General features: G+C 51.3%; 1 protein-coding gene across 8 annotated transcripts in view; it reads right to left on the minus strand.

The window, feature by feature from the left end:
* CE3H16orf96 (chromosome E3 C16orf96 homolog) overlaps window positions 1–13949 on the minus strand; it is a 53835-nt gene that overhangs the window by 36306 nt on the left and 3580 nt on the right. For 5 of the 8 annotated variants that reach the window (XR_006708273.1, XM_045461329.1, XM_045461325.1 and 2 more), the window contains exons 1-2: window positions 12350–12866; window positions 1471–2115 (exon numbers count right to left, since the gene is read on the minus strand). Coding sequence is in view for 7 of the 8 variants with exons in the window: in XM_045461329.1 (XP_045317285.1) it covers window positions 1471–1932 (462 nt within the window). In the remaining variant the exon portion in view is untranslated. Of the gene's footprint in view, window positions 1–1470; window positions 2116–3084; window positions 3210–12349; window positions 12867–13949 lie in introns of those variants that run through there. The other 3 variants (XM_045461326.1, XM_045461328.1, XM_045461327.1) reach the window with 2 other exon arrangements.

Below are 13949 nucleotides of genomic sequence, written 5' to 3' on the forward strand. Positions count from 1 at the left end.
TCTGTGCTGAGAGATCAGAGCCTGGAGCCTGCTTCAGAGTCTACCTCTCTCTCTGCCCCGCCCCCTCACATTCTGTCTGTCTGTCTGTCTCTCTCTCAAAAATAAACAAACATTTAAAAAAATTTTTTAGAGAAACAAAACAGACGAACGTAGGGGAAGAGAAGGGAAAAGTAACAGGGAGGTAAACCGTAAGAGACTCTTAAATCCAGAGAACAAACTGAGGGTTGCTGGAGGGGAGATGGGGAGGGGGAGGGGCTAAATGGGTGATGGGCATTAAGGAGGCCACTTGTTGGAATGAGCACTGGGTGTCATATGTAAGCGATGAATCCCTAAATTCTACTCCGGAAACCAACACTACACTATATGTTAACTAACCTGGATAAGAAAGAAAGAAAGAAAAAAGAGAAAAGAAAAGGAAAGAGAAGAGAAGAAAAGAAAAGATGAAAGAAAAGAGACACAGAATCATGCACTACGTGGTCTTTGCATCTGGCTGCTTTACTTAGCATGGGATTTCACATTGGTCCGCATTGCCTTGCCTCTCAGCCCACCTTGGCCAGACTTCACCCTCTCCCTGTCCCTCAGGGCTCGCGGTGCCTGACTTCGCTGAGCTCACGGTGACCCCAGTTTCCCTGCTCAGTTCAAGTCTCTGGATAACGCTCCTAGTGTCTGCTGCCTGGGCGCCCAGAATACCTCGACCTCTGTCTAAGCACTTCCGACGCATTACCTTGTCTCGTACCAATCTTGAGGCAATCCTGGGAGGGGGAAACCATGATCATCCCCCACCCCCTGGTCCAGTGGGTAAGCAGCACCATGCTGAGCACCCCCACATTCTTAGGCCCCTCACCTGCCCCTCCCAGCTCAGGTTTGCGCCGGCAAATGAGGACATTTGCTAACACTGTGTGGCCCCAAGTGGGTTAAACTTCTCAGTGCCTCAATGCCTCACCTAAGCTGAGGGTGATCATCGCACCTGTCTCCTGTGGGTGCTATGAAAATGAAAGGGGTTAACAGACGTAAGCCTCCCGGAGCAGGGGAGTGCTCCTTCTACTGGTCATCTCCTTGGGCAGGGAGCGAAACAGAGCCTCAAGGGCAAAGGGGACAGTGAGGAGATGAGGGAATGGCAGAATCTGGTCTGTGTTTCTGAACTCTCTTCATCACCCGAAAAGGAGACCCCATAGCCACTGGGCTATCTTTCCCCTTTCCCCCTTCCCCCAGCCCCTGCCAACCACCTGTTGGCTTCCTTTCTCTATGGATCTGCCTGTTTCACACCACAGGTGGCCTTCTGTGTCTGGCTTCTTTCCTCAATGCTTGACAAAGGGTGCAAGCTTGGAGCTTTGGTTCTGCCTGACTCCAAAGCCCCATCCCCCGCCGTTTGGTGGGGGAGAGCCCATCACAAGGGGCACAAAGGGAGAGGGAGAAGGCGCCTGGGTGGAGAGCAGGAAGGGCAGGAAGCTTCCGGACCAGGTGGTTTACCTTTGCGATGGCTTCTTCATTGCTTTCCACCATCTTCCGGAGCTTTATCAGGTGCCACAGATCCTGGGCGGGCTGGCCCTTGCCCCGGCTGCCCTCCAGCAGCTGGGAAGTGGATGGCAGGTCCTGCAGCATGGCCAGCTGGCTCTCCATCTTGTCGACGCGGCTCACCACGTGGTCAAAGACGTTGCTGAGCCTCTTCATGGGGTGCAGGATGGGCTGGGCGTCTGCTTCCCGGGGCATGAACGCGGCCAGCGGGGTTTGGAGAAAGTCCTCGTCTCCCGAGAGGACCTTCTTGAGCTCAGCCAGGTGGATGTGCTCCAGGATGCCCTGGAGCAGGAGGTGCAGGGCCTTGAAGTTCACCACCCCGCACTGCGGGATGGCGATGTTGACCAGCTCAGAGAATGTGAGCGAGAAGCTCATTCTGCAAGGAGGGGAGGCTGGGCTGGGCTTCTGGGTGTCCATGGGGACAAGTGGTGGCTTTCAGGGGACACACGAGCTGTGCAGACAGGTCCTCAGAGGCCCAGGGAGGCTGCAGGTCATGGCGGTCAGAGAGAAAATGGCCTCTGTGCTGGCCGGAGCTCAGGTGAGAGCTTCTGGTTGCTAGGACACCAAAGAACGTGGGCAGGTCGGCGTGCTTCCGGGGGCCTGGAGTGGGGCAGGGTGGGCGTTCAAGGAAAAGTTGATGAGTGAACAGAAGGACGGTCAGCCTTTCATGTCAAGCCCTTCAGTTATGTAAGACCCATGACCCCTTCTAAGAAGCATGCAGTGAAGGTGATGGGGAGGAAGCTTGCTCTTTGGAAGCCTTTAGAATTAGGACAGGAAAACAGTTCTTGGAGTTAGAAAAGAGGACGTAGAAAGGAGTCTGAAGAGCTAAGCTGGTCTCCAGACATGAGCCAAAGGCCCCACAGATGTTCAGGCTTCTGGTGGGGAGTGGGGATGGGGGTGGGAAGGGCAAGAGGCAGCTGGCTTTCCACAGGCCTGAACTCTGCATGGCCCTGCCCACCCCGGTGAGGACATCCCCACCAGGGTGAGGACACCCTTGCCAAACCTTGCTCTGCTCCCCGCTAGAGCCAGGGCTCCAGAAGCCCCCATGCCCCGAGGACATGGCTGTGAGCCAGCTGCCACTTGGGCTCCTATGCGGTCAGGCCCTGCTTGTGTCAATTCTTGGACAAGAATGCTCATCCTGGTCTCTCCTGGGGAAGTCTGCAGGGAAGGTCCTTGGCTTAACCCCAGGAGCCCCACTCCTGGCACATCCCTGGCACACAACACACGCTGCTTCTGCACAGCGCACGGCATGAGCCCTGCTCAGGGGTATAGTTGGCTGAGGGGTGGTCTCCCCCAGCTTCCCCACAAAGGGTGGAGCACCTGTCCACTCTGGGTTCATGGAGATGTGTGCATGTCTCTTTCTCCACAGCTGTGGGACCTTGTGCAAATGACTTAACCTCTCTGAGTCTCCGCTTCCCTGCCGCCTAATTGGAAACAAAACCTTCCACGTGAGGTTGCCGAGGGGAGGGGCAGTGTGTATGTGTGTGTGTGTGTGCACGCGTGCAGCAATAACACATATGACGTGCCAGCCACTATGACTCAAAAGAATTCCTTTCCCTCAGAACTGACCTGATATTCCACTCTTGCCAGTCAATGATCATGGCTCAGTCAGGTGAGCATCCAACTTCCACTCAGGTGGAACTCACAATTCATGAGTTCGAGCCCCGTGTCGGTCCTCTGCTGTCAGCACCAACCCTGCTTCAGATCCTCTGTCTTCCTCTCTCTCTGCCCCTCCCTCTCTCTCTTAAAAAAAGAAAAAGAAAAGGAAAAAGCCACCGGGATGCCTGGGTGGCTCAGTTGGTTCAGCGTCTGACTCTTGATTTCGGCTCAGGTCATGGTCCTGGGGCCATGAGATCAAGCCTCCACACCCAGTGCGGAGCCTGCTTGACTCCCTCTCTCCTTCTGTCGCTCTTCTCCCCCCAACCCCTGCTGTCATCGTCTCTCTCTCTCTCTCTCTCTCTCTCTCTCTCTCTCTCTCTCCCCTTCTCTAAAAAAAGAAAAAGAAAAAGAAAAAGAAAAAGAAAAAAAAGCCCCCTGGCTCTCTAGGGAAAGACCAGCTGGAGTCTGGAGCACGTATTCACAGCCTGGGGTTGGCAATCAAGGCTCCAGTTCAGGACCTGGTACCAGAGCAAACCAGGACACAGGTTTGCTTCTGATAATGAACTGTGTGGCGGGTGGCTGACGTATTCTGGGCAGTCGGTGCAGCGGCTGTCCTATGAGGGGACAGGACGATTCACTGTGCGGGACAGCGGGAGGGTGGTAACCACAGCCCAGCTGCGATGGCTTTCTCTGAACAACCTCCTGACCAGCAACACTTGGGACAGCGAAGCTTGGGACTCTGTGGGCCAGGTTTCTGAGGACTGACTGTGTGTGCTTTTGGCTACGTGGGGGTAGAGATGGAGGAAGAGAAAAGCGGTCCCTGACATCGGGACCTGGCCTGGCACCATGGTCCCTGGGGCGCCTGTGAGGCCCAGTCGGTTGAGAGTCTAACTCTTGATTTTGGCTCAGGTCGTGACCTCGCTGCTCATGAAATGGAGCCCCACGTCGGGGCTCTGCACTGCAGCACCCGATCCAAGACATTCCCCCATCACCTAACATGGACCCAAGTCCTGTAAACCCTTCAACTTAACCCTCCCAGAGAGTCCTGTGGGTTCCCCCTTGTGCTACAAGACTCAAAAATTCAAGTGCCGCCCTGAAACCTTTCAGACACACAGCCTCCCGCCCTCGTCCAGATGTGCACCCCCATTGTCGGGCAAGGCTCCCCCCAGCCAGCCCCCCAGTGGCCACACCGGCCACGCTCCTCCCTGTTCTCAGCATGCAGGGCTTCAGTTCCCTGCCAGCCTGCAAGCCAATCACGTCCTCCTGCAGGCACCCCACCCCCTCATTAGAAAGAGCAGCCCAGAGCTCCGTGCTGGTTCACTGTGTTCCTGACTGCAACCCCGAGTGGCCCCATGTGGCGGGCGGTGTTCTTTTTCCCCCACCAGTGAGCGTATGTGGCTGATAACTGCTGTCCTGGCCAGCCCTGGGGGTTGTACTATTGAGGGCACATGTCTCCCCCTGCCCCACCAAAGGGGTGAATGGGAGGTAATCAGGACACGGACTGTGTGGGTTCTCTCTTGTGGCAACAAGTCAACAAGACCAACTTTGCTCAACACAGTGGCTTCTTGGCTGGAGGGATTCATTCTGCGAACTTAACGGAAAACCTTTCAGTGGGCAGAGTTTCGTGGCTTTGGGAACCGCAGGCAAGGGGCTGAGGAGCTGTACTATTACAGAACCACGGGCAAGGCTTTCCTCAACAGGCAAGGGAAAATAAGAGGAAACAGGCAGGTTAGCACAGAAACAAGACGGGACAGGTCAGCACGGGGCCAGACCAGGGGTTCCCCATGGGCCTTACAAAGAAATGTGAGTGACAGAATTGGAAGCAATTCTCGGTCACTGGGGGACCAGGGTGGGCAAGTGGGTGTGAGGGTGCTCTGTCATTTGCAGGGGACGCCCGGCATCCGGAACCACCCGCGTACTGGCTGGCGAAGCCTCCACTTTAGGAATCCTGGTTGGAGGCGACCATAGCTCACAGGTTCCCTGGCTCGCTTTGAAGCGAGGGCATGACCCCGTGCTTGGCTTTGGCAGCTCTGGGGCCCGAGGGTTATGTTCCTCTGGGGTCTAAGAACGTGAGGTAAGTAAATGAGCCTGGGTTGCAACAGTTCAGAGAGGTGGAAACTCATCTCAAAGAACCCAGTCTGGTCTCAGGCCTTCAAGATAGGGCTGCAAGCCGACTACAGAGACACGGATGTATTTCCCAGCACCAAGCACTGGGCCTGGCAGTGACTCTTCATTCTTTTCTTCAACCAGTATGTATTGGGCACCCCGCCACATGCTGCGCTTAATTATGGAGGAGACCACAGTGAGTAGGTCTGGGGGGCGGTCTCTGATCTCACAGAACTTGCTGGCTAGCGGGTGAGACATTTATTTTACAGGAAAGAAATAGACTAAGGTCAGGGAGGGATAGGAGTTAGAAACATAATAAGATGGGACAAAATGAGAGTGTGGGAGGGGCACTAATTTTAGCAGGCTGGTGGGGTAGCCAGCCTCTAAGACGGCCCCCCGCCAAGATCTCCCCTGGCAAAGACCCCCTTCTGTGGCCCCGCCCACACTGCAGCAACAACCCTGTATATCTGCCCCAGTGTATCCTGGATGCAACGTATGAATGTTTACTCCCAGCCTGCATCTATGGACACACATGCATCCACTCACTTCACATCACGGAATGGCAAGATTTGAGAAAGCTGTGTATGTTGCAGGTGATTTGATGCCGCTGAATCAAAACAGTTGTGATCAAATGCAGGAAAAGAAAAAAGCCAATGTGTTAGAGAAGATCCAAAAACTTTAAACTTTTTTTTTTTTTCAACGTTTATTTATTTTGGGGACAGAGAGAGACAGAGCATGAACGGGGGAGGGGCAGAGAGAGAGGGAGACACAGAATCGGAAACAGGCTCCAGGCTCTGAGCCACCAGCCCAGAGCCTGACGCGGGGCTCGAACTCACGGACCGCGAGATCGTGACCTGGCTGAAGTCGGACGCTTAACCGACTGCGCCACCCAGGCGCCCCCAAAAACTTTAAATATCATGTCATTTTAGGTCTGGAAATAGAACACTTGTTACAAAATCAAAAGACCTAAAGACCAGACTGCCTGAGTGGAAGAGGTCACAATGCTGCTCCACAGGGTGTTCCCTGCTTCCTGGAGGATTTGCTGTCCCCAGGAAGCGACCCTGCCCTTGGGTCACCGGTCATCACCAGTCATTTGGCAACGCTGAGTTCTGACGGCAGAACCGTCGCTCAGACAATTTCAGGACAAAGTTGTCACTGGACATTCTCTGAGCGGCTGGTCAGAGCCAGAAGCCAATTAACATGGTTGGAAATGACCATTAGCGTTTTTTCCCTCCCAAATAAGTTAACATCAATGATTAAATCTGTTTTGTAAAATGCCGTTCATACATTTTTCCCAGACCAGCCATTTTTCATGCTGCATAGATGGCTAAGAAGGATAACCAGGTGCCTTTTCCTCCCAAGCTCCAGGAAGAACTGGACGCCAGGGCGAGTACTGCTGGTGAAGGCTCGGAGTTTGTGGTTAGTCAACGCGTGCCATTTCTGGCTGCCTGGTATCTGGACATTCTCCTAACTTGGGGTGAGGGTTAGGGGTTGGGGGGAGGATCTCATGACAGGTGCAGGCAACTTGCCCCCTGCTCAGAGACTGTCTGTCCAGTCAGATCTCTGCCACCCCACTCGCCTCTGTCTCATTTGTGGTTAGGTGTGAAAAATCAACAAAGCAACTGCTGTTCCTGGTTCTGAAATTCAGGACCAATATTTTCAAGTGCAAATCACCTGTGGACTGGTCTGCTGGAAGCTGGGGGGCCGTGGGGGTGGCGTGTGGGGTCGGGGGACTCAGCCACTTGCCACATTAGGCAAGACACCTGATCTAACGAAGGCCTCTTACCTCCCTGGGCCTCAGCTTTCTTGTGTCTAAAGTTAATGGCTCTAATCTCACTAGGGTAAAGAGCAGATGGAAAGGGAAGGAAGGTTTCAGGACGGCCCCAGTGGGGTTGAGGGGCCAGTGGCTGGGTGCACTCTGTGATTCCAGGCAGGCTATCCTGGGTTGGCTTCATGACCAGCCCCAGCTTCCTGGTTCCCACGTGAGCTCTGTTCCCCAGCCAGGAACATAATTCTGTGAGCAGTCAGACCTTCCATTTGAGCCCTTTTCTGTTCAGGAAACCAGACTCAGGTTCTGTTGCCCCGACTGATCCAAAGCGCTCACTTGTGAGGCTGGCAAATGGTGAGAAACCACAAATGGAACTCAGTGAAGGTCAGGGGGACGTGCGTCTAGGGAGGACACAGCCAATCCGAGCCTGAACGATGCCCACCCAGCCAGGAGGGTGTGTCCAGGTGGGAGTGCAGGCTGTGGGTGCCCACATTTCTTCTTGCGGGGGGGCATAAAATGTAGGTTTACATTTGCACAGGGACCTGGACAGAGCATTGCTCCTTAATGAGGCCTCAGACCAGAGGTTTCCAGAACCTCTTGGGAAATGACCAAGGATCTCGGGGTGGGGGGGGTCTTCCTCTCCCAGTCACTCACATCACATCCTTCACTGAGCCCCGTTTTCTTCCTAAATAACGACCAATGTCACTCACCCTTCCTTGTCCACCAGCAGCCCTGAAATCCTTTGCCTAGGACAAAGACCAAACCACATGGCGTGGTCTGTAGGCTGCATGGCTGGACCCACCTCTCCCCTCTTTGGCCTTAATTCCAGCAGCTCCTTCTACTCTAACCCCCCCCCCACCTCCTTCCCCCCCACCCCCAGGCAACCACTGTTCTGCTTTCCATCTCTATGGTTTTTGACTACTCTTGGGACCTCATATAAGTGGAATCATGCACTATTTGTCCTTCTGTGCCTGGCTTATCGCACTTAACATAGTGTCCTCAAGGTTCATCCATGGTGTAGCCTGTGTCAGTTTCCCTCCTTTTTGAGGCTGAATAATATTCCATTGCACGTATATACACATTTCGCTTATCCCTTCATCCGCTGATGGGCGATGGACCTTTGGGTTGTGTTCATATTTTGGCTCCTGTGAATAATGCTGCCGGTGAACATGACGGTATAAACGCCTGTTCCTGTCCCTGCTGTAAGTTCTCGAACCCACAGGTGGAATTGCTGAGTCATACAGCAATTCTACCGTATGTAGAATTCAGCGTGTCTGGGGACCTGACACGCTGGTTTCTGTGGTGGCTGCACCATTCCTACCAGGCTCCAGTTTCTCCACGGGCTCACCGGAACTTGCGATTTTCTGATAACAGCTGCCCCAGTGGGTGTGAGGCGAGAACTCGTGGTTTTCATTTGTGTTTCCCTGGTCACTGGTGATGCTGAGCATCGTTTCACGTGCTAACTGGCCATTCGTATATCTCGGGAGAAATGTTTATTCCAGTCCTTTGCCCATTTAAAATTTTGTTGTTGAGTTGTAGGAGTTCTTTATATATTCTAGATATTAACCCCTTATCAGACATACAATTTTCCAATTAACTTTCTTTTAGTCCTTGTTGAGGAACGTGATCAAAAAGATGTGACCTCCAGTTGACCCATGAGCAGGACCCAAACACCTGGAGGCTCCTTAGCCCCTCCCCTGTCCTTGGCATGTGGCTGAAACATTTTTCCTGCCCCTATTTATGAGAGAAACGAAAGTCCTACTCATCATTCAGACTTCAGCTCAGCCACTACTTTCCAAGGGAAGCCTTCCCTACCTCCTTGATTGGAATAAACGTTCCATACTCTGGGATCTTAGTACTTCCCATGTCTTTCCTTCACATGTTGGCCACGGTCATTTGTGTGGCTATCTGGTTAGTGCCATTCTCCCTCACCACTCTGAGTTCCTGGAGGCAGATGTGAGTTCTAACGGAGATGGCTTCTAGCAAGTACACAGTTGATACTTCATAAATACTTGCTGACTGAATGAATAAAACAGAGTCATTTGCAGAAAGCCTTTTTCTGAAGAAGGACCACAAAAGAGGCATTTGCTTCCTTTGGCTGAACCTCCAGATGGGTATAGAAGGGCTGATTTCTACCTTCTGCCACAACCACAGGGCACTCCTCCTGTCGCTCACACAGGGTGGATTAAATAACACAAAAGAGGCAATCAGAAACGACATTGTATGATCCTTAATAATGTGTTCAGGAAACCGCTGTGATCAGACGCTGAATTTTCAGTTCCTTTACTTGAAACAATAATACTACAAGACAAGGATCACCCTTGTTTTTTTTTGTTATTATTATTATTATTATTATTATTATTATTAGCACTTTGGATATATCATCCCTCTGCCTTGCAGCCTCTGTTGTTTCTGAGGATAAGTTAGCTGCTGATCTTATTTGGGTTCCCTCGTAGGCGATGAGTCATTTTTCTCTTGCTCTTTTCAAAATTTGTTTCCCTTGTCTTGTCTTTTAACTATGATGTATCCGGGCATGGCTCTCTTTACAGTGCTCCTACTTGGGAGTTTGCTGAGATGCTTGGATGTGTAGATTCATGTGGGTTTGTTCTTTCTTCTTTTTGTTTTCTTCTATTACATTGTGGAGTTTTCAGGCATTATTTCTTTAAATATTTCTTCTGCTGGGGCACCTGGGTGGCTCAGTCGGTTAAGTGTCCGACTTTGGCTAGGTCATGATCGCATGATGCGTGGGTTTGAGCCTGGTGTCAGGCTCTGTGCTGACAGCTTGGAGCCCGGAGCCCGCTTCGGATTCTGTGTCTCCCTCTCTCTCTGCCCCTCTCCTACTTGCACTCTGTCTCTCAAAAATGAATAAATGTTTAAAATTTTTTTTTTTACTATTTTTTCTGCTCCTTTCTCTCCCTCTTCTTTCCTTTGGTTACTCCCATTACACATGTGTTGGTGCACTTCATGGTGTCCCACATTTCTCGGAGGCTCTGTTCATGTTTCCTTATTCTATTTTCTCTGTTTTTCAGATTATATAATTTCTACCAATTTAGCTTCAAGCTCATTTGTTCTTTCTTTTGCCAGTTCAACCACCCTTGTTTTATAGATGAGGAATGAGGATCAGAAACTTAAATAATTTACTGACGGCCTCACGCAGCTAATGAGGGGCAGAGCCAGGATCTGAATCTAAGATCTCAGGTCTCACTCCACCTATCACTTACGCATTCAATCATTCATTCACCCAATAAATATTTACTGAATGTTGACTACGGGCCAGAAACGACCCTCCAGGACAGAGAACCCCCAGCAGACAAGATTCTTGCCCTCACAAGAGCAGCAAACATGTCAACAAACGGGCCATGAGGTGACGCGGGCAGGCGCTCAGGGAGGCCTCGGGAGGGACATCTGAGCTGAAGACAGGATGTCCCTGGCGTTCCTTCAGGACAGACACCTTTCTTCCTTTTGTCTGTCTCTCTAGCACCAGAACACAGAGACCCGCACCCAGGAGGGGCTCAGTAAATGTTTGCTAAGTGGATGACAGCTCCAAGGAGCGGTCCACTCTCACAGGCTGTGTCAACGACAGAAATATTACAAAACAGAAGCTAACACTGAAATCATTCATGTTTCCATTTAGAATCATTTAGCATTTAGGGGCGCCTGGGTGGCTCAGTCGATCAGACGTCCGACTTGGGCTCAGGTCATGATCTTGCAGTTCGTGGGTTCGAGCCCCGCATCGGGCTTTGTGCTGACATCTCAGAGCCTGGAACCCACTGTGGACTCTGTGTCTCCCTCTTTCTCTGCCCTTCCCCTGCTCATGCTCTGTCTCTCTCTTTCTTTCTCTCAATAATAAATAAACGTTAAAAAAAAAAATTAGAATCATTTTGCATTTACGTTGGAGGGTTGGGTGGAGGGTCTGGAAATGCCAGGTGTTGGTGAGCCTATGATGAGCAGAAGTCCCACCCTCTGGTGGAGTGTAGATTGGGAGAAGGACTTTGGGAAAGTCTGTGACAGGGCATGCAGGGCTGGACACGGGTAGACCCTATGACGCAGCCGTTCTACCCCACAGTGGGCAGCCAAAAGTAAGAGACTCATAGCATGCACTACAATGTCTGTGACAGCAATCTCACAATCCCTAAGAATTCCCATCTGGGAATTACCCAGATACCCAGGAACAGCACAACAGATGAACCATGCTATGTTCACACAATGGACCATCATATGGCAATGACAATGAACACTGGCAGCCTTGTGCACCGGCAGGGATGACTCACTGATAGAAAATTGAGCACAAGAAGCCTTATAGAAAGGTGCTCATACTGTATGAATCCTTTTCTATAAAAAGCACAAAAATGGAGCGTGGTGGAACGGTCTTTTCTGTTAGAAGTCAGCAGCGTGGCGACCCCGGGGTGACCTCACACCCAGGGAGGGTGAGGCGGGCTGCTGGGAAACACGCACGCCGACGTGTTCCGTTTCTGAAAATGCACGGTGCCGTGCACTTGTGATGAGAGCGCTTTTCTGTATCAAAGGTCTGAGAAGCCGCCACCATTCAGACAAATCACTGACCTCACAAGGTGGGTTCCACGGGGGTGGCACGCTCTCTTCCCTTCCTGTGCTCAGTATAAAGGCAGGCTTTTACAAATGTGACAGTTTCCTGGCTCATGCTGTCTCTGGAGAGCAGCTTGGGTGGTGAGGAGACCACCGGTCTAGAGTCACGTCTGCCAGCCACCGGCATTGCAACGCTCTACTCAGGTTTAGGTAAGTGTGTGTAGGCTCTTTGTGGGGTCAAGAGAGGTGTGCGTGCAGAGTGCTTAGCACAGTACTTGGCGCCAAGTAAGTGCTCAGTGATTGTTGGTTGAGTCTCCCAAAACGATCACATGATTTTGTTTGAGGCTTTTGAGCCAATGATGGGAGAGAGGGTGAAGGAGGAGGCAGAGGGTTGTGGCAGGAGGGCAGGGAGGTACCCTTGGTGATGCCTGGGTTTTGCTCCATTGGAGAGAACTGCACTGAAAATGCCCTTGGTCACTTGGAGTGTTTGCTGCATGACAAAAACTGCACACTGCATGCTCCAACCGGCTCCAACTTGCAATGAAGATACAAATGCATGCAAACGAATCTACTCTTAGGAGTCGGGCTGGTGACTTCCTTGTGGGCGGACAGTGAGTGGTGGGAGGGGGCACAGAGGAGCTTGCTGGGGATGGTCACTCTCTGTGTCTTCACTTGGTGTCTGCTGCACTAAGAGTGAGGTTCACGAAAATGCATCAGCCTCAACACGTAAGACACGGGCACTTTTCTGGGTCTCGATGTGAGAATGAGGTCTGGCTTAAACTCTGGTCTAAGAGAACTATGAGGGATGAACATTACCTCCAGGACTCTGTAATGCAGGCTCCAAGTCCGGGAAGGAAAGGCAAGCAGAGGAGACACCATGTCCCCTGCACCACCATTTGGCCAGCAGATGGCAGTGGTTGTAGAGAGGATAGAGGAGCTCCCACTTTCCCCACCTTTGGGCTGATTCTGTAAAACGTGGGAACCCGCGGCGGGCTGGGTGGCGGGGGAGGACAGTCCAGTTGAAAGCCGACAGGTGTCCATCTGGAGGCAAGGGCCAGCAGAAGGACCACTGAAGCTATGCGCTCCGGCTGACCCAGTTAGGGTATAATCTGGACTAAAAATAAAGTGCTGCTGGCTTTGCAGTACAGGTGTGAGAACAGGTGTGAGGCTCAGGGGCTGGAGGAGGGGGCAGTAGGTGATGTGGAAGCAGCCTCGTGTGTGCATCTGTGAGAAAGGCAGATGTCAGCAGAAAGCAAACACTCCTGGGAAAAGGTGAGATCAGCAGTTACGCTGCAAGGCCACAAGTGACAGCTCCTGACGCTTCCTGGGACAGTCCTGGGATTCTGGTCTCAGATGCGCCCCATGAGGATTCGAGAGCAAATAACACGGATAACATCACTCTCCACAGAGGTGTGTCTTATGATGTGTCTGATTCTTCCTGAGTTGCTTTGGGTAGAGTCTCTCCCTGGTTGTTTGTTTGTTTGTTTTGGTAACTGCTTTAAGATATAATCCACATTCATCCATTTAAATGTATAATTCAGTGGCTGTAGTACATTCACTACGTTATGCAACAACCATCATGACAGTCAATCTTAGAACATTTTCATCACCCCCAAAAGAAAATCCGCACCCATTAGCCATCACCCCTCACCGTTTTCCCTGCACTCCCCCAGCCCTAGGCAACCACTGATCTTCCCATCTCTACTGACCAGCCTGTTCTGAACATTTCATACAAATGGAATCATACAATATGTGTGGTCTTATGGTCTGGTTTCTTTCACTTATGCATGATGTTCTCAGGGTTCATCCACAGTGTAGCCTGTGTCATCACATCATTCCTTTTTTTAAAAAAATTTATTCATGCATTTTGAGAGAGAGAGAGAGTGTGTGTGTGTGTGCATGCATGCACGTGTGAGCAGCGGAGGGGCAGAGGGAGAGGGAGACAGAGAATCCCAAGCAGGCTCTGTACTGACAGTGGGCCTTAAACCCACAAACTGTGATATCGTGACCTGAGCCAAAATCAAGAGTTGGACACTTAACCAACTGTGCCACCCGGGTACCCCAACACTACATTCCTTTTTATGGCTGACTAATACTCTACTGTATGGATAAGCCACGGTGTATTTATTTGTTGGTGGGTTGTTCCCACTTTTTTGGCTCGAGTGAATGTGAACATTCGTGCTATGCATATGAACAAATGCTATGGACGTTTGTATACAGGTTTGTGTGTGGCCATATATTTTCATTTTTTCTTGGCCATATTCCTAGGAGTAGAATTGTTAGTGGCTCAGTTTAATCTTCTGAGGAATATTTGCCTTTAGTTTTGGGGGTTTTTTTGTATGTATTTATTTTTGAGAGAGAGAGAAAGAGACAGAGACAGAGACAGTGTAAACTGGGGAGGTTCAGAGACAGAGGG

This window comes from Leopardus geoffroyi, chromosome E3 (genome assembly GCF_018350155.1).
Source record: "Leopardus geoffroyi isolate Oge1 chromosome E3, O.geoffroyi_Oge1_pat1.0, whole genome shotgun sequence".
NCBI lineage: Eukaryota > Metazoa > Chordata > Mammalia > Carnivora > Felidae > Leopardus > Leopardus geoffroyi.